The following is a 21,637-nucleotide window of genomic DNA, read 5'->3' as shown; positions in this document are numbered from 1 at the left end:
GTTAGATGTAAAGGCTGGGATTAGGGTTGTAAAGCAGTATCATCTTGGCAGCCTCAACTCTTAATTCCTTCAATGTTGAATTTTGGGAGACTTTTTTGGGTGGAGGGAGGGGGACATTATTGTTGTGTTGGGATTTTGAGGAGTTGTTTTGCATATGCTGCTTACTCTGTTCAAGTTAAGTCTTTTTCCAATAGGTGTTTGAACTGTTTGCCAAACGATATTCAAATAAAAATGTATAAGATGTTTCCCATGAATCCTTAAGAAGTATGAATGATGGCTAAGTCATACACTAATAAAACTTGCAAGGTCAATTTTATTACAAAAATGTGTAACAGACCGTGCAAATGGCAATTAAATCCTCGATTTTTGAAAGTTGGGATATTGCTTTCTTCTTCAGACATTCAGTAGGGATTTCCAAAAGCAGGCATTGAACCCCAGGGATCTCCACTGGTACATCTAGAAAAATATTTCAGTTCCTCATTAAGAGAAACAGCAAAAAACCAAAGAATAAGCCCTTTTATAGTAGTAAAACAGTACAGTAGCTTAAGTACTACAATGGAGCATTCTTATGTATAAATATGGGTATTGATCAATTCGGATCCCATTTTGTTACAAAAGTTGCACTGACCACCATCACTCTTAACTCTCTCCTGAGGCAAGGTAAATGGAAGAAAGACACAACATTCTAATTTTAGTTTTTTGATAGGTGAGTTGTATATATGAACTTTTAACATCTGCAAAGAAACAGACAAAGAAGCAGGGAAATCTGCAACCAGCCCTACCCTGTTTATTCCAGCCCACACAGAGAGGGTGACCTCCAAAGGGAGAAAGTTATTGTCCCACAGTATTTCACCAGGCAGCTACTTTGTACTTCAAAACTACTTTAGAATCAATGGAAAAACCCATCTTAAATAAAGATTGTGAAGAAGAAAGGTAGGTTAGAAGCTTACAGAAAGTCCCAATATTATTATTTCTGACATGCTTATAGCAGTTTCACAGATAACACTTGCATTTATGCAGACTACACTGGCTTGGGCTCGTTTCCCAGATCATTTACATTGTGATACAAGTTTGGACTGTTCTTAAAGAATTTTATCTCCATTTTAAAGGACTGCAGAAAAGGTAAAGAAAAATTTACCACTCTGAGTGAGCCAACACATAATAATATTGTTTTGTTTATGAGTCCCTTCTCTATTTTGGTTTATGTCTTTCCTGATGCCATGGAAGTATCAAAGGATATGCTAATGATAAGCCTTAGTGGCAGTGCCAGATAACACTTTAAAGGTGAAATGCATAATTCTCTAATAACCTTGGTAGGATAGTCGACTTCCCTGAAACACAGTGCAAAGCCACTCTCTTTGCATCACATTACTCCATCTCAGACATGAAGAAATAAACCTCAGGTTTGGGGTGGGTTTTTTTCCCCCCCTCTTTTGGGTATAATACATCTAGAGCTAAATTTTATTTGGAAGTATCACTTCTTTGAAATGGATAGTGGTTTGTTTCAGGTTCAAAAGTTAAAAGGATAAAGAAAGAGATTTTGTCTCTGTAAGACAGCTGATTGTTTGCTGCAGATATTCTGGTAATACTGCACAAAAATATCTGTTCAGCCACCTCACGTTACAGTACTAAATTCTTGAGTTCTGTGTGGCAACTGCTATATTCAAATATTATTTATGTATAAAGATGAAACCTTGAAAAATTATGTGGTTTGCTCTGCTGAGATGTCTAACTATTGACATCCCCAAAGTAACTTGGAGTTGTGTAGTTCTCAGCTCATTTAACAGATTTTACACAGATTTCTTCCACATCAATTAATATTGTCTAAAACATTATAAATTACGAAATTCTGTCAAGCTGAAGATAAATCAAATATTAGAAGCATTTCCAAATAACCTTCATCTAGCAATTATCACATTTACATTATGAAGCATCACAAACTCTGCACATCACTTCCCATTTTGCAATCAGAAATCCTACTTTATTCAGTCTACTTTGTTTTTGCACATGATTATAAGGCAGCAGTTTTACTTTATTCTAAAAACTCAAATGCAGAGGAACCTTGCATTTTCAAGCCATATAATATTATTTTTCAGCAAGTCTAAGAATGAGAATTTTACATCTACTATTTTGTCTTAAAACAAATCAAAGCTATGAGATGTTAATTAGTAGCAAGCTAGCTGGCTTTACAATATGGAAAGGCTTGAATTAAACATCTCAAACCTGACACCGTACAGGAGTGTCAGCAGTGCACCAATATCCAACTTGTCACAAATAAAACATTCCCCTTGCCCCAAAAGGTGATAAACATGCACTGTTTATTTTTAATTTTAGTAATATTAACTGAGAAGGTGTTGATTTTTAACTATTACTCTTCACTCTTTCATGTGCTTCTTTATCCTATATATTAGCATTGCATACAGCGGGGAGAGCAAGAAAGAAGAAATGTGCTTTGTATTTGGAGAGGCCAAAGGGAAAATGTGAGGTTATTTGCTGTGCATTCCTGTTAGAATTCATTCTACTCCTGTGAAAGGTAAACCTACCTGCCACAGGCTTTTATTGGGGAATGTTCCACTGCAATACAGAAATGAAGCCATTGATGATGCTCCTCCCAATGGAACCACACATTCACTCACACCCATTTGCAGGTCTCCAGCAGCTATTTAAAAGCTGGTTTTGCCAGGGTCCCCAAGTAAGAAATTCAGTCAGGGACCTCAGGAATGGCATCCAGAACCCATACCACTTTGCCATTCCAAGAGTTTAGAGGGCAAGTAGAAAGTGGTCAGGATCAGCTACAACACATATTCATTCAAGAGGTTCAGATTCATCCTTTGGCAAATCGGGATTTAGAAGTTTGAGATCACCAGACAAAACACCACCAAGACTCCCCCTTGCTCTGGGATCAAGAATCCCATTATTCATATTGCCTACTGATTAAAATTTCACTCAAGAAAGCCAAACTTGATACCACTTTCTCAAAAATTATCGCAAATGTCTTGTTTTTATAAGTTCCAAACTTACACAGGGTGACAGGGAAGGAGTTTGCCTGATGAAAGAGAGTTCTGCCTCACCAGAGCTGGGCAGCTCCTGGCACAAGAATCAGCACATTCTGTCTAAGCACAAACAGGTAAGTCTTTTTGGAGAATTCATTTTGGTTCCCTAAGAACTTAATAAGCAAATAAATACTCTTAGATTTAGGAGTGCTTTCTAAGAGATACCAGGGCAGAATCATCATCTGCACAGATGCTTGAACAGCAGTGAGAGAAGCCAGTTCCATCAGAGGGATGGAAACCATTCCAATTTCAATTTCACATCAAGTGCTAACAGAGGATTTTAGAGCAGGCGTCTGACCCAGCCAGCACTCCTCTGGTTCCAGAGTGATTTGGCTTCCACACAGGCTCCCTTTCACAGTCACTCATTGCAATCTCTTCTTCAGAAACACAGATTTGGAAACTTCAAGGCAAATTAATTCTGTCCTTCAGTCTGAGAGAAAAACCACAAATCTTACTGTGTCTTCAGCCTGACCATGGAGAGAGGAAAACAAAATCAAACCAGCTGCTCCTTCAGGTGGCAGAGAAAGTGAACTGGGGGGGAGGGAGGTTTAGGAATACTGTGCCTTCCTTATTAACATGCAGGAAGATTAATATCCCAGGTACATCTCTGTATTTGCATCCATGGAATTATCAGGCAGAGAGTGAGTGCTGAGATCTGTAGATCCTTCCTGGGGATAAGAGGGCTAAAACAGCCAGAGAGCTGCAGAAATGGGAGAGAGCTCTGCTCACAAGCCTCCCTCCACAGAAGGCTACAGGGGAAAGGGGCACAGCTGTGGGGGAATGCTAATTCTGGGCTGGTTTATTGTCTGCTGGAAGTAATGAAATGAGCCATAGTGGCATTTCATCCTTGAGGTTTAAGGTTTATTTTCAAATCCAAGGAAAATGAATCTCAGGGATATGGTGAACTCAGATTGACAGATTTCACACAGCTTACCCCAAAATTAATAAATGCCTTGGTGGTGTTCCTTTTCTTTTTTAATTAAGTGACATCCAGATAGAGTAGACAGAAGTATTAAAATTAAAGAATACACCAAATCTTATTACTAGTTTTGCTGTTCCACAATTCCAGTGAGAATTTTACCATTTCCAGAAGCTCTCTATATGTCTGACTAGTTTTTGTCTTGTTCTGAGGCAAATTTGATGCCAATTCCAGAAGATAGGGAAAGTGCCATACAGAATTCATTTCAGCTGCAATTCCTATTTCGAAGTCTCTCTTTGAAGGTAGCACATGAGCAGATTTGATATTCTCAGAACATATGCATTCAGTGCATATCTACATTGCCTGACAGTTTAAGTGAGACATTTAAATATTCTCTCTGGATTGCAGTGTTCCACATTTCACCTACATCCCACAAAATCCATTGCTCTCAACCTTTTCCTTCTACATCACACAGTACCTATCATGACATAGTCTGAGTTGTGAAGAACATTCACAGAGGAGAAATACCAGGTATTCCCTATGGCAAAATTCAGATTAATTGCTAAAATGAGAAAGAGATAAAAAACACAGCTTGGGGGCCACTGTGCTACAGTGTCTCTTGCCAAAGGCAAGTTTCTGAGGAAGAAAAATGGTCCTTTATGAACTCTCAAAACTGTCAGTGCAAGAGCTGCACATATGTCAAAACTAAAGAAAACTAAATGGCCCTCAGGTTTAGAAATAGATCTTGATTTCAAATAGAAACAAAAAGCACAAAGCTGTTTTTCAAAAATTAGCTAGATTAAAAGCTTATCAGGATTGTATGTGTGTGCAATGTGAGAAGGACAACTCTGGTACAAGTGAGAGAGACCTCTGAATACACAACAGCCAAAGATCTGGGTAATTGCATTCTTAAACTCTTATTTGGGTAGATGGATTCTAGATTTGAGCCGACCTTAAAAAACACTCTCCTTGCAACAGAAATTGTTGAGCACTGAAATTTCCTTAGTTCACTTCAGTTTCATTAGCTTTCTACACAGAAATCTCTCCTTGCTAGGGAGCTGCTGAGTCTGTCCTGTTCAGGCTCTAAGCACCCCAGAGCTACACTGGAATTCCCTTCCTACACCTGGGAGCAGGGGTGTGCATTCAGAACACAGAGCCCATCAGAATTGTCTCACAAGTGGCCAAAAAAAGAAATCCAAGGAAATAAGGTCCAAAGTAACCATCCAGTATGTATGATAACATTCCAGGGTTATTGGGTTATTGAGTCTGAGAGAGAAACCACAAAGCTTACTGTGCCTGCATCCTGAGCATGGAGAGAGGAACACAAAATCAAACCAGCTGCTCCTTCAGGTGGCAGAGAACCTGCACTGGGGAGCAGGGGGGTTTAGGAATACTTTGCCAAGCTTCCAGTCTGCAGGCTCTTTTCTTCAAGGAGGAATTCACATTCTTGCAACAAAGACATTCCAACCTGCAATTGCCTTTGCTTCTCTCCTCTGAGCTTTTAAAGTCCATTATTGCTTTCCTAAGACCTGAATCCTGCAGTGCTGAAGTTGCAGCTGTGCTGTGACTTGTGATGTTAGCAAACAGCTGACACAGAAATGAGAGAGTTCACAGGGGCCTTTATTACACCCAAAAGCACAAGGTGAAAATCCTCAGCATAAACCTGAACACAGCTACCAAGCCCCGAGCCAGGCTTTGAGCCTCAGATGGGATGTGCTGAAGCCTGAAGGGTGAACACCAGGTGGCTGCTCCTGCTGCACCACAAGACTTTGGTCACCAGCAGGTGACAGCTTATGATGCTTCCTGGTGCCAGTCACTACACATCACAGTAACATTTGCACTCAGCTACCAGAAACATACATGCTTTTTTGATAAAAAAAATATTAATCTGTGTTCAAGGATTGCAAATGTCTTCTCTGAGTTTCTACGAATATAAAAATGTGATTTTTCTCAGGTTTTTTTTACCTTTTAAAAACTTATTTAACTCTCTATTTTCTATCAATTCAGAATCTCAGAATTTTTCAAAAGTTTTTTCTTTGCTTTTCTGTACTACTTATTTTGAGATGAAAAGGAATTACAACAGAAACACTAGAAGTGCCAAATAACATTACTGGGCAAGGAGGAGAAGCAGCTACAGAGGGAGCACTGGTTAAGACACCTGGAACACTGAAACTGCTTCCCACACCCCAAAAAGGGGATGGGGAGCTCTCCAGATCTGTATTTAGATACTATAAGTTAAGACTTGGAAACGAGGTCCCTTTCAGTTGTTGCACAGAGAGGACATTTCAATTTCTCTATTCTCTTCTGCTAAAAAATTATTGCATGTATTGAAAAGTCTGAGGTTCATACCAAGCCTTGAGATCTTTATGGATGATGAGATGGAGAAGCTGGGTTTTAGCAGAACATCACAAAAGATCAGAACATCACCTTTGCTAACAATACAGTCATATTAAGTTTACAAAGTTTAATATGACTTTTATTCTGAAGTTTTACTTTGCATTTATTATTATTTTATTTTTATCTTTACTCTTTTTAAAAAAATCACAATGCTGCATGTTATAAAGAAATCACTGGGAAAGACCAAATTATCTCTGCTGGAATTTGATAGGACAGTGGAGCACCTACTCTGAGACTGCCAAGTTATGATTCACAGAGCAGAGTCAAGGTTAGACCCAGATGCCAATAAAGATTCATTAAGTATGAAATACAATATCAGCAGTGTCTTTGTAATGACCCAAACGCTAATTTTGGCTCAGAGTACTCAAATTCCCCAATGAGAGAAAGGGAAAGAGGAACAATTTCACAGCTTTTAACCATGAATGTGATGATATGTAAAACACTGGAAAATATATAGGGAACTATGCAAAAGTGAGAGTAGGCAAGTGAAAATGCAATACTGCAAATTAAAAGTGTTTAGTTACATTTTTCTTTTTTATTCTAAATCAAACACTTATTCCTTTTTCCTAGTTATTTTATTATGACTACTGCACAAAAAAAAGCTAAAATTATTTCCATCATCTAATTCATAGACAATGCAATACCAGCAGATTAATCAAGCTTACTAACACTACAGCACTCAGAGAAAAAAATAAAAGTTATGTTTAATTTGTCTATTCTCAACTCTTCATGAATCAACAGCAAAAGAAAATTACTAGAAAAGGAAGGCTGTATTTTCAAAAGAAGCAGAATTGTACAGGAGGAAATACGGAGTTTAACATGCCCTTTTTGAAGGAAAAATGGAAATAAAATACATACAACAACAAAATGAAATCTTACCCCAATAAAAAAGTATATTAACCACACTGTGTTTTTATTAAATTTTTTAGGCTCTTTTCATGCCAGTAGGTAATACTTGTTTGTATCCCAAAAACATTATGAGAAACTAATACTGAAATCAGACTGAATGAAATTTCATCCAGGATTTATTTTATGTTCTTTTACTTTGGTCTGAAATTAAATGTTCAGCCACTGAGGATTGCAGTGCAATTAATTTCTGGAGTAAAAATCACCATAGCACTTTCCCATTTCACTTCTTAAAACATTAGTGCTTTGTAACACAAATAAGAGGAAACAAATAACAGACATTTATAATAGATAATGAAGACATTTCTCCTGCAAAACACTTCCTTAAATTCAGTCCCATTAGCAATAAGTCAAATGTGCCATTGCAGGCTGGCCCAAGCCCTCTGTGAAATCAGCTGCTGGTGCTAATAATTTCTGTCTGGACAAAGGTCCACACTGCAATCAGGATGGCTCAGTCAATGTGTTAACTGTGACAGACTGAATGCAGGGGATTAAGCAGGTTTTGAAGCTAAATTATTTTTGTCACCACACACGTAGACTGAAAGGAAAAGCAGCCAAATTTACTGTCCAAGATGTTTTCCTTTGTGCCAGCAGCAATGATAACACAAAAAAGCGTTTTGTGATATAAAGAAAAAAAGACATTTCATTGCTTTTATTTTTTTAAATCTGAATATATTTCATATATGGCATCACACGTTTTTCTACATCAGAGCTTTAAACTTTTATGGGGTGCAATGAGTGAATGTCTGTGAGTTTATCTTGTCCTGTATAAAGAAAAAAAGACATTTCATTGCTTTTATTTTTTTAAATCTGAATATATTTCATATATGGCATCACACGTTTTTCTACATCAGAGCTTTAAACTTTTATGGGGTGCAATGAATGAATGTCTGTGAGTATCTTGTCCTAGAAGTGCATTGGAATACTTTTACTTCAACAAATTAAAATTAACCAGAAGTCAAGTATACCATCCACATCAGCAGCCACAGGGGTCCCTGCCACGTAAGATTTGCATGAAGAATGTGGATTTATCTGGTAGGGAGCACAGTAAGTGTAGGGCTACAGCCCAGGACTGGCACTACAGTCTCCTGGAAGAAATGCACAGTGTTTGTGCCTGTTTACAAATGCCAAGTCTCTGAATTCCTGAACAACATCATACTTACACCTGAAATGTTGAGTTACACCTGAAATCCTCCTGAGTCCTACTTTACAGCATAATCAGAAAAATGCAAGATCAATTTGTGTCTGTGACAGGAAGCACCACGTTACCCCACAATTCTCACCTCCCCTATTGCAGAACGAAGCTATTTAAAACTTCATTCATGCATAATATATGAAAGGCTTCTACATTTGTCTTAGCACTGCTACTTGAGATGAAACATTTTGGTTATGTCATTTAGCAGACCTAGATTTTGTGTTGACTATATCCTATTTATATCCCTTTTACTCAAGGAATCCTCCAGGAACAGCTGGACTTTTACAATTTGCAATTACAGAAGATAATGTTTCTCCTTTACCTGCCACATTCTAACGAGCTACCAATAGTAAAAAACACATAAGCCTACAGATTGTCACAATATGTGCCATAAAAATGTTTTAAGAACATATAAAAGCCATTGTTTTGTACTTCACTTTTTAATCATTTTTAAACCATGCTCTATTTCTCTGCTAGTTCTGTCATAAAACCACATCCTTTTCTGTGCTATCACCTGACTGTATCATCACAGATTATGATGACACAACTACATTCTCTCACCTGTCCCACTCATATGTCACATATATAGAAAAAAGTCTTGCAAAACTCCATCTGCAAAGGTCTGAGTTTCTCCTGAGCATTGCTTTGGGTTTGCACAAGGCAGCCTGGCCAGCACCACCTGCATGGCTCAGAAAACAAGGTGATAGATGAGAAGAAAAAGACACAAGCATGCAGCATTTTGCAAATAAAATATCACTTTTAAAATAAGAATACAGCAGCATCCAAAGAACTGTGTTATAAGCTCAGACTACCTGATCTTTCAAAAACACAGAATTCATCAAATAACTTTTTAAGTTGAACTCTGCTGAGCCATGAACAGAATCTCAGCACTGAGTGCCAGCATAGAGGGACATGAGAGCTCCCAAACCCTCTGCAGCAGTGATTGCTGGAGTAAAGAACTTGAACAGGACAAAAGCCTTTGTCTGTTCCTCCATAAATGATTTCAGCTTATGGCAATCAGTGTTTTATGGGCTTCCTGATTTAAAGGTTGTCCATTAGTATATTAATTAGCCACCTATGGACTCATCTTTTATCAATTTATCCAATCCCTTATTGAACTTCTGTCAAAAATAAAGATCAAGAGGTTAGGGATTTAATTACCAGATCATGAGCATGGAGTTATCTAAAAGCAAAAGGAAAATAGCTATTCCCATTTCAACAATGATTCGTAGTGACATTTAAATGAAAATTGCTGAACTCACAAATCAAGGCAAAATTTCCATTTTTTTATGTCAAAAATATTCCCATTAAGATTATTTAGTTTTCTTAAACCCATCCCAATGGTAATATTTTTCAAGTGTAAAAAAGTGAAACTCCATAAATATCCATAGATGTAACACAATTAAGATAAATGCAAAATTAATGACTCAAGAATTACTAATTTACTGGCACATTTACAGAGTGCGAAATTACCATCTCACTACAAGTTATGGGAAATGAGTTATAAGAGTATGATTTTACTGACAAAACCCAGTTATTTCAATATAATGGAAAATTATAAGCCAATCTTTTTTAATAATAGATGTTATTCTAGCATGCTCAGTGTGTTAAAAAAGGAGAAAATCCCTGTGTTGTGTTAGCCCCAACGGGTTTCAAAACCAGAAACTCCACTGATGAAAAACCAAGGTATAAACTAGCAAACAAAGATGTTTACCAGGATTCTCCATTAACCTGTGCCAAAGGTTTACCAGCTACAGTGGTTTTAAACAATCTCTTATCCTCACATTTAAGAATTAAAGAATTACCCTGACATGTCCCTGAATTTTTTTCCGAAGTATAGAAAGCTGCCCCGTAATCCTTGTGGGAGGCTGTAGTGTACAGTCCAGGTTATGACACACCTGGCAAGAGTGATGTGAAGTTACATGAAATCTCCAAATGCTCCCTAACTCTTTTTCTGCACACAGATTTTGCTGTGCCTTTTTCTGTGCCTTGCTTCTCCAGTTCCAGCTTCTTTTTAAAACAAAGACTCACAGGTACAGAGCATTTCTCTCCTTCTTGCTTGTATATATTACTGCTCTTAAATGACCCATTGAAAATACAGGGCACAAAATTTTTCTGCAAGGTAATATTCTGTAGTGCTTTGTGCCACAATGATTGCTGTAGTTTAAACTTTACATTAAAAAAAAAACCCAGACTAATCAATAAAATTTCAATTTATAGTATTAGTTTGGAACTGTTTGTTTCTTACATGAAACACCTCTTTTGTTATGATTTACTCAAACAATTTGTCCTCCTGGAGTACTTGCACAGCACCAGAAGCAATCATCCAAGATATGCTGTGCTTGCTTAAATGACAGAGAAATGCATGTGGGCCAAGAATACATGGCTTGGTATCTATTCATGTGGAGGTAAAAGAAATTAAAAAGTGATCTCTATAACTTATTGTTTGTTCCCTTCACTGCAAATAATTTTAACACATACACCAAAGGTAATGTGGCATAATTACATGGCATTAAAATCAAGATGCTCCTGAAATAAATGACTAAACTTGTTCTTACCATAGCCCCTGCAGCAATGATTAGGATAACTAATCTATATAACTAATGATATTCTTCCTTCCAAATGTAAAATGCTACAAAATCAAAGTTCACACTTTTTCTCCCCCGATGCAGGGATTTATAACTTTGTGTCTCCTCAAAACAGAAAAGCCAACAGCAGCCCAGGTGTCAGGCTCTGCACCTGCTCTCACCCAAGTGTGCTGCAGCTCTTGCCAAGCTGGGGCCTCAGCTGTTCCTGCCACAAACCCTAAATCTCCAACAGAAATGTATTAGGATGCGTTTGGCTGTGCACATGGATAGCTTTGCCTAGACATTTTTGTGAAATCTCACATTCAGAGTCTGTCTTTGGAAGTAATTTAAAATCCATTAACATTTTAATTTTAAGCATAATTTGATCAATTAGTTAAATTGATCAACAGCAAGACTGTTATTTTGGTAAGAGTCTTTCCACCCCTCCTATCAGCCCTAAAGCTGGTGGGTCTCCAGTGTCACAGACTGAAGCCCCACAGAATTTGTGCACTATGAGACTCAGGATGAGCCGTTTTTGTCCAGCAAAATCTCAAATCTATCAATATCTGCCATGTGTGAGCCACCTTGCCCTATTCCCTAGGAAAATGAAATTTTAAGTCTTGTTTATATTTTACTGAACCTCTAGAGATTCAGGTTACTGATTTGAAACATTTTTGCTCGGACACCCAGGGTTTGAGCTGAGCTCAGCTTTCTGCAGCCACCATGCATAAGGAACTGATCATCTCCAGACAGGAGGAGATTCTCACCCTCTAGTACAGCATGCAACAGCAAAGCACACTTTAGCCCAGCTACACACAAAATACCAGACCTGAAGGGACCCATAAGTAATTTGACCATTTCCCCAAACACCTGTAGAGTCACCAGAGTTTTTAAAAATCATCCAAATGGGGAGATGGTTCAATAGAATTCTAATTCAACACCACCATTTCCATAAGAAAATAAAAAGATAGTGTCCATCATATCATCCAACTCATTCCTGTCTCCCAACTCTTTCCTGGGCCTTACTCTTACAAGTGTTTTTCATGTCATGCAATGAACAAGATCCTAATTAATCTAAGGGAAAGAAAGCCTCTCTTAGCTTTTGTTTTGGGGTTTCTGCACAGGGTAATTCTTTGGTCTTAAAATTCTCAGGCTATTCTGCACAGCTGTGCCACAGCTCAGTGGAGTAAAAGTAAGGGAGATAAAGGAAAGGTGAACAAGAACCTGTGGAAGCCAGAAGGGAGTTTTGTTTTTTTTTAAGAGCCACTGCCAATTTGTAAGTATGTCAAAGTACAGACCCGGAAAATCCAGAAGTCTAACATTAACAAACAAAACTTGAGCCTTTTTCTTAGTATCATCAAAAGGAAGATGAGTTTTGAACATTTGAAATTCTAGTTACAGTATCAAATCTGATGCTTTATTGCAGATGTATTTCAGCCAGCTGTTAAAATACAGTTCAAAAAAAGAAAATTAACTAAATCTTTGGTTAACTCACACTCAAAATAAGCCCCTGCTTTTTTTTTTTTTTGGGGGGGGTGGAGGAAATGAAGCAGCTTATCTCATTGTTGGTTTGCTTTTGTCTCCCAAAACAGTTTCACATAACCCCAGTAGTGATAATCCTGACATTCTGATTTAATTCCAGCAGAAATTGAGACCACCTAAAACTCAGTACTGCTGGGAAGAGTTTCTCTACCCCCATTCCTCTCAGCAGCTCCCTGGAAGGATCAGAGAGCCCATGAGCTTAAAAAGGACAGTGAGAGTTCGTGCACCTCTCCAGTCTTAAAGAAACTGTTCAGCTGGGAGAAAGAGCACAGTGGGTTTATTTTATAAACCTATAAAGTATAATTCCATTCAAATTAGAAGCTAAAAGAAACTGTAGTGTCCAGAGAAAATAAGATGAGGCAGAATAACTTCTGAAGCAGTAGGTGTTAAAAATCCAAAAGGTGAGAGAGCAAGAAAATGCTCTGACCACTGCTGGGCATGTTTGGAATACAGAATCAGCTGTTAGAGACAAAAAAAAATCAACTAAACTGGAAGTATTTTAGATTAAACAGGCCTCTTCCTACCTAATTACACTAGAGTCAAACTCAAGAAAGGTGGGAGTGAAGAGGATAAATGGGGTATTTGCCCTCGGCTGTGTGTGGAGGAGGCTGTTCTCATGGAATGGGGCTCCAGGGGCAGGTCAGGCTGAGCCAGCAGTCCTGACCCAGCCCAGTCCCTGCTGGAAGCTCCATTACAGAGCAGAGGGAAGGGTTAATGCTCATAAAAATCCACTCATGAATTCTCTTTACACCTCTTTTCACTGAAATGCTTCTGAGCACTTCAGAATGAAGAATCACACAGAGATGATAGTCTCTCTCCTCCTCAAAATATTGATAAATGACCATTCATTAAATGCCTCCAAGAAAGCTATTAACAGGCTCCTCCTCACTGCTGCTCCTGGTGCTCCCCCACGCTCCACAGATGGAGCAGAGGAGTTGGCATCATTCATGGAATGGGAAAAGGAGGCAGCAGCTTGGAATCCTGCTCTGCACAGGCTGAGCAATCTCGAAAGGAAGAGATCCTTTTTATTATCTAAGCATTATAACAAATGAACACAAGATTTCAGAAAACAGGTTAAAGTTACATGAACAGCAAGTTATAGTGCATCTTCTCAAGACAATATTTATAATCAATTACAAATAGGTATTCATAAACCCTCTAAAATTGATATGACACTGAACATCTATCATTTCTTTGATATAAAAGTACTAGTATTTATTTTTTAATTCCAACAAATAGATTCAATGATACGTATTTACAATATGAGATCAGGATCCTCATTGAAAATTGAGAAGATGACAGTTGTGCAAGTGAAATTAAATTTTAATTAAAACATTATTTGAAGTGACTAGTTTAAACCCCACACTGAACAGAAAGCTGGACAATGTGACTTTGTTAAAATAATTAATATTAATGTAAAGCACTAAAATATGCTAATACCCTAAAACACTGATAAGAAAGAAGGATAAATGAGACTAATTTATCCTACTTCATTCTTCCAAAACTACTTTACAGGTTTTTTTTCCTGCTCTCTGAAACACTATTTTATATTGACTGCAGAGACTGAAAGGTATGTACTGCTGCAGTGAAGTCTAATACAGGAACTAATCAGTGAAGTGGCTGGATTTCCTCACTGTATTTTCACATAAATGCTACATAGCTGAATGCACTATCTTTAAATACTTTTTCCTTCTTTTCTTGGCACTGCAGGTGAGACCATCATAATTGCCTCTGCAGCAAATGCTTTGAAGTTTTCTTTACAAGTCTTAATTTTTCTCCTTTTTATGTTATGACTATTTTTTCTTTTTTCTAAATTTGAACTTCAAGAAATTCACTAAATTTCCTAAGACTGACTGGACCATGGATTCTTTTTTTCCTTTAGCATACAAACAAGCCAGGGTTTTTAAAATAGGCAAAATCCAAAAATGGTTCAAGATGCTTTACTTTTTGTAGATATTTATTTCAAACTGTACCCAGACTGTGAAAGCTCCACGTTTGCAGAGCTGTAGCAGAATTTCCTCCAGCAGGGATGAGCTGGGAGCAGGAATTCCTGGATATTGCACATCCTGTACATGACTCCCTGGAAATCCTGGCAAACACATAACCCCTGAAACATCTCCCTGAAGTTTTCACTGGTTTTCTTTTCGTTCCCTCCCACTGAGCTTTTCCATGTTTCACCTCTTCCCCCCTACCAGGACCTGTTCTGACAGCCCAGCTAACCTGGGCTTCAGGACATTCATGAGAGTTAAATATTTCATCAATGCACTTGGGCTCCCTGCTATGATTCAGAGAGGTCTACAGACAGAAAAACTAACTTCCATTAAAGCAGTCTATTCCATATTTATTCCATTACACTCATAGGGTGGGTATGAGGTAAACTGATTGTACCTATTTCATTCATTCTTCCTGTTTACCAGCAAATGCACCCAAGGATGTTCTGAGCTCTCACACCACAGCCACAGGAGGGGAATGAAGGTTAAGAAGAAAAGTCCACCCACACTCCAATGAAAAGAGATTTTTTTCTTCCCCCTTTCAGAACTCATAGTACTATCTGCTTACAAATACAAAAATTTCTTGGCAAACCCAAAGAACTAAAAAGAGAAGCAGCAATGTGGGATTTAATGGATCTGCACTGAAATAGGTTTGCCAATCCCTCATTTGTTGAATATCCTAAATTCCACACATTTACCAAAAGCAATCTTCAAGTTCCAATAGCAATAAAGAAGAAAAATATTTACTGTGTCTTTAAATATTCTCCGAATCATGGCTATCAAGGTTATGTATTGTGCTATTGAATACTCTACTGTCAGTGGATTGTTATTCATCTTTTCATTTTCCAACGCATTTTAATTTTCAAAAAAGTAAAAATAAAGCTCTTCATGCTTTCAAGAACACAAATTTATTACTGACCCATGAAGGAGACCAGTAAAACTATGAGCAAATTTAAATGACACCAAAATTAAATAGCAACAATTACAGTTAAAATACTAAATGTGAATACAAAAATATTGCTGAAAACCTTTAATTTGTTAGCAGTAATTAGCACAACTGTAGCCATCTCTCCTTTATTCATTATGCCTTTTTTCTGTCAGTTAAAACTATTTATAGTGATACTGGGTTGATTCACCATAATTTCCTTCCACCCACAACCATCTATAATTTTTTTCCCCCAGTAATTTTATAAACTTAATGTTGAGGTTCTTTTCTTTCATTTCCATCTGCAGATTAAAAAAAACCCCTCACTTACTATATTTATTAAAAAAAAAAATCAGGGGTCAATACAGCCCGCATTGAGCTGCAGCTGTAAAGAGTACACATTGATATTCATTTTTCTTCTAATTCTACAGATGCAAATTAGCTCAAGGAAGGAACTTGGTTTATTCTATCTTTGAAGTAGTGAGCCTAGAAAAGTAATATGTTTTGACATTAAAGATCTATTTCTATTATATTATATAAATATAAAATATGAATGATTGTTTGCTTCTCTTCAAGAATGCCATTCCTGATCTAGCTTTGATCAAAGTGATACAAAATCAGAATGAATATACAGTGCAATAAAATACACAGGGGGCATTCAAGCCAGTGCACATTTTAAAAAGTCTCAAAAAAAAAATCAGTTCAAAATTCACCTGGAATATTCTTCACTGCTGCCTCAAAGAGGAAGGAACTCACCACTAAGTTACACACTAAAAATAAATTCCAAGTACACTCAATGAAAGATTAAAGTATTTGGAGGAGGATTGTAAATAAAGCTACAATTATTGACTACAGTATTCAGTATTAATTTTTTACTGAGCTTTCATACACTCCATGGAAATCTTTTGTAGTGCTCTGAATAAAGAAGCACTCCTTAGCAACTTTCACTCTCAGCTTTGAATTACTTGCAGCGATTTTTGCTCATCAAATCAAGTTCATTTTGCACTCATTAACACATCACTTTAAATAAACATTCATTTATTGACCAGGACACCAATTTACCAGTATTTGCCTGGAAATATCTGAATGCAGTATGTGCTGTTTAATACTTCGTTACATATATATGTAACATATACATGCAGAAAAACCATAGTAAATTGCAGCTGTTGATACAGCAGATAGAAACCCCAAAATGCACATCTAAAGATCTGTACCCACACAAATATACATGTGCATACTAAAATGTGCACACCACATCTGTATATGAGTAAGCACAAACATCACATACATTACTTTAACTGTGCATAAACCATATCATCCTAATAGTACCTAAAAAAAGCTTAAAGACTGGTGTAAAAATCATCAGTGGAAAAAAAATCCATTTCTCTTCATTGCAAATGTTTGTTAAATGTAAATGCTGATATTCTACTCCTTGGAAGAACATTTGTCTGCATGTGGAATTTCATGATAAAAGGCTTTAGAGTCCCAGGTTTCTCTAGATAAACCCCGCTGGTTTACTGATGCATGAATGCACTGAAATTGAATTACTGTACAACAGCAATTACTTTTCACAGTACAGTTATAATGAGAATCGGCTTCACAATGAACACCAGGTAGCTATAGTAGGAAAAGTTAATAAAAAGAAGCCTCTTATTTGCATTTTCCACTGCAGCAAGTGTAGTTGCCTTAAAGAAAAACCATCCTTAACACTTGATTTGCCATCACAGCAGTGAATCAACTATAATTTTATAGCGCTTCTTTATTTGCAAGGAAATATTAATGAAAATCAAAATTTTAGTACTAAGCTAAAGTTATAACAATAGCTTTTCAAATATTCCCTAATAACTTGGATATCTTTCATTTTGCTATCTTTTTTCTTCCCTCTAGCCTTGAATTTTTCCCAGTATGCCAATAACTAGGAAAAGTAAAAGCACCAAATAAACAATTTTAACTCCACCTCTTTTTCATTATCAAGTTTGTTGCTATGGTCATTTGTTACTTACTGAGCATTATGTCACAGTGCTTCATTCCCATTAAGTCTCAAATTAGTCAAGTCACTGAATTATCACAAAACCTTCTAAAAATTATATTAAAAAATCCCAGGCAACTTTAACACTGATGAAGCAAACTTCCTATGAGTGAAATAAATAAAAGTTCCACAAAAGCAGCAACACCTCAAGTGACAGCAGACTACACAAAGGTCTCAAATGGATTATTTGTGACTGGCTGTAAAATTAAAACAACTGCTGAACAGTGCAGGAGACATTTCTGTGTCTGTCACCTTATGGGCAGCAAGATTTTTCCCATCTCAGGCATTGTAATATTAAAAGTAAATGGATCCATTTACCTTTGTCACAGATAGAAACAAAACACCAGCGGCATTGAATCAAACCCACAGCTCAGGGATTTTAACTTAATTCATGTCACAAATACTTCAAAATAAAATACAAAGCTGCCTGCCTGAAATTCAATCAGGCAAGGCAGCATTAGGAAGGAAATGGTTAACAGGAATATCCTGAACTGATATAAACCCAAAGTAAATAGTGAGCACTGGAGAGAAGGAGGGGAAAATGTTGCTTGCAAGGTTTTCCATCAGAAAGTAGATGACAAAAGGTTATATAATTGGTTTAGTACTTTCAGTTTTCCATTTATCTTATGTATCTGACAGAACAAAAATAGGACAATCTGTGATAGGATAATTGCATACTGAAGGGTAATTCAAACAGGGAATGAATATGATAAAAATCACACTGAACCAACTAATCACTATGAAAAGCGATGAGAGAGAAAGATAAAAATTCATCCAGAATATTAAAGGAGAAAAGGGAGACGAGTTCACATGTGATTAGTAGCTTCAAATAAGTTCATATGTTTGAAAGCATCAAGCAGAATCACAAAAAAAAAAAAAAATAAAAAACCAAAAACACACACCTCCACAAAAACTCATTCTTCATGGCCTTTTCTACAAATCAAACACTTTACGTGCTATGAATTTTTGAACATTTTTCAGAATGCTACATCTGCTAATACCTGAACAAATATGTTTAGCCCAAAATACTTTTGGATAAAACATTTTAATCAACAATGGATTTTGATGTGTACTTGAAGCAAATTCACTCAGTGGTGTAGGGTAACAATTTGGGCTAATATTGGAACACACTTTGAGTCCTTGGATTTGCAGCCTCACAATCATGTCCCCATTATTTCTAAGGTTGAGGGGTATTTTATATGGTGTTCATGTAGTACTTCCTCCAACATCACCACCAATATACCTGACATATTGCTCTGAATTGTACGTTTCAGTGCTCTTGCACAAGTTTCCATCAAAAGCTTATGTCAAAATTCAAGTATTTAGAGACAAGATGATCCAGCATCAGGATTGAACAGAGCTCTTAAGTGTAGAGGAGTTTTCTAATTCCCATCTCACCTCCCCAGATATGAGGGGAAAATAAGTTGTGATGAACCAAGGATGAAATTTATACAAAACCTGCATTGTACCAAAGGTTTTTGTACTTCTCAGGATGCAAATTACCAAGCACTACTTACTACGAGAACAGAACGGGTCACTCTTTACATCTCTAGCATCAAGAAGGATCAATTTCTGTAATTGTGCAAAAAATAAGAACTTAATTGGAAAGTACACTAAACAGCTAATTTCTTAAAAGAAGTGCCCCTGTCCAAACCACGCTTTTAGCTTCCTTTCCAAAGACGGAAACCTTCCAAAAAGGCTCTGGATTTCAGTCACTTTTTCCAGCACTAAAACGCGTTCACTCAAGATTACACGCATGGTTTAACTTCGCGGAATTTGGGCTTGTTTTTACTCAGAGCATGGTGGTCTATATTGATCCTGTATTTTTTTTCCTCCTTAGATAAAAACACCATCTGTATGAAGAGACCAAACCTGTTCTAGCATTTGTTATGAAGCTCTAATTGAGACACAAACTGCTCTTCCCCAGCAGCACTCCTCCCTGATGGAATTCTATTCCCTCACCAGCCAAGCGCGCAGCTCGCTGGTCACTTCTCGCTCTAAACAAGTGCTGCTCCAAGAATGCTTTGTTCACATTATGATCTCAGGGGAGCAGTTTTCTCTGCAAAGAAACAAGAAAAAGAGTCCTCCCCCTTCCCCAAGTCAATATTCTTCAGGCTTCTGGAAGCTGTTGCACACATATTAAAGTGTAGTTTTTCCTCTGAAAAACACACTGTAAAAATAGCATTGCGGGGTTCCATGTTTATTGTCTTTCTCTGCTTCCCTGCCAAGTGAGCTCAGTTTTACAAGCTGAAATATGTTTTACTTCACTGCCAGCCCTGAAAATTCAACCTCTTAAACGTAGCCAAATTCCTTCCTCCCTTTTGCACCATAACAAAAAATACAAGGCTGAGGGTGGAATTGTATCCTCAGTCACACGAAAGGAATCCCTGTCCTCGGGTGATACCTCCAGCTCTGCAGTGGAGACAGGAGGATCTTCAGCTCAACTGAGCAGCTAAGTCTGGCTGAAATAGAGCAGCTGATGGTAAAGAGCATCACCATAATGTTCTGTGAGTTTGCTGACAGGGGTGATGCCACAGGAGCTATTGTGCTATTTCTAGCAAAGGATAGTGCAAAAGGAAAACTACAACAGGAAGATTTTTTTTTACTCCTTAGACCACACACGTTACAAAAAAATCCTATTTGATATAATAAAACATAAAAATCTGAACTTTTTTCTTGGTTTTTTAGTAAGTCTAATAGACACCGAAGCTATTACAAAAGAAGGATCAGAATGGAGATAGAAAAATACAAAAACAAAAAAAGAAAAAAAAAAGCACAAAAACTTACAGACATACAGAGAGCAGTTGAGTTATTCAGTGATCATTAATTAGCTGCCTGAAGAGTTATGTAGTGCTTGTCACAATTAAAATGTTTACCATTTGAAGTGTTTGCATATTTTTCTGATCTGAAGGACAGTTATTGAACTCAGACATTTCCCTGCAATACTATTTTTATAATAGTGAGCCCTGATATTAAGTCTGCTCTGGTTGGATATTTTAAAATCTAACATTTCAACCATATGCACTTAGGTTTTACTGCACACAAGTGATATGTTACAAACTCATATTGGAAATTGGTAGTCCCAGTCTTGTTGCACACTTTTGTCTATTGATGGTATAAATAATTTAAATCTATTCTCTTGAACAGTGATCCTAAAATACTTCTGAATGGTTTAGCATTTCCACTTCAGCACCTCAATTGCAAGTACAGCCTTCAGAGCAGAGCCTAAACTATATATTTAGTTTTACAGTGTAGAAGGAAATAGCAGACTGATCTGCTGCTTACCCGTACGGCTTCAGACTTCTTATGGAACATTTCTTCCATATTCTTTGCTAACTTTTTCACAAGCTGAAGGCCATCAATTTCTTCTATTGCAACATCCTTCTCATATTCTTTGTATTTCTGGAAGAAGAAAAGAAAATAGGGAAAAGTTACTCACAGGGAACCAGCTGAAATTTTGACAACTAATTATTCGTTTTATATTACACTTTTGCTGACATTCTTCATTTAGTTGATGTTTATTTGCATGACAGCAGGCTGCTTTGTGCCAAGATGCTGTCATGGGGAGAGAACAACTGGATTAGAACCAGAAGTCCATTTAAAAAATAATAAAAATATTTATCTCATGCACGGCAGGAAAATGATAACTCTCCTTCACAATGTTTAAATTTACTCTTCCCCACAACTAAACAAGAGCCAAAAAAAGGAACAAAAAATCCTTGTATCTCCTCCAAAAATCATGTAAAAACAGTGATATGATTGGCAATCCCTTTGCCTCAGCAACCTAGAATTCTGCTCCTCAGCTGAACTTCCTGCAGATGCCTATTTCACAAGCTTTATACAACACTTACATTAGGAGTACTTACACTACAAGCTTATCTAGACATGCTTAACTTTTCATGCAAAGAAAAGCCTAAACAAAGCACATCAACTTGAGCTTTCACCCAAACACAAGCATCAAAGCATCCTTTATCCAATATGAGCATTGCCACATTTCACAGTGTGAATAACTCTCAGAATGCCCAAGCACTAAAAATATATTCAAAACAAGTTTTATCCTCTGTTTTCTGCATATCAATACTTTTTTTCCTCACCAGTGTTTATGACGAAGCT

At 37.1% G+C, this 21,637-nt stretch overlaps 1 protein-coding gene across 4 annotated transcripts in view; it reads right to left on the bottom strand.

The window, feature by feature from the left end:
- The window catches only part of CACNA2D3 (calcium voltage-gated channel auxiliary subunit alpha2delta 3), a 467,160-nt gene that overhangs the window by 285,892 nt on the left and 159,631 nt on the right, over positions 1-21,637 (bottom strand). For all 4 annotated transcript variants that reach the window (XR_005626120.1, XM_039695505.1, XM_039695503.1 and 1 more), the window contains exon 3: positions 20,810-20,926. Coding sequence is in view for 3 of the 4 variants with exons in the window: in XM_039695503.1 (XP_039551437.1) it covers positions 20,810-20,926 (117 nt within the window). In the remaining variant the exon portion in view is untranslated. The remainder of the gene's footprint in view (positions 1-20,809; positions 20,927-21,637) is intronic.

Source organism: Passer montanus, unplaced genomic scaffold, assembly GCF_014805655.1.
Source record: "Passer montanus isolate IOZ18808 unplaced genomic scaffold, ASM1480565v1 scaffold9, whole genome shotgun sequence".
NCBI classification, from domain to species: domain Eukaryota; kingdom Metazoa; phylum Chordata; class Aves; order Passeriformes; family Passeridae; genus Passer; species Passer montanus.
This window is presented reverse-complemented; position numbering and strand designations above follow the sequence as displayed.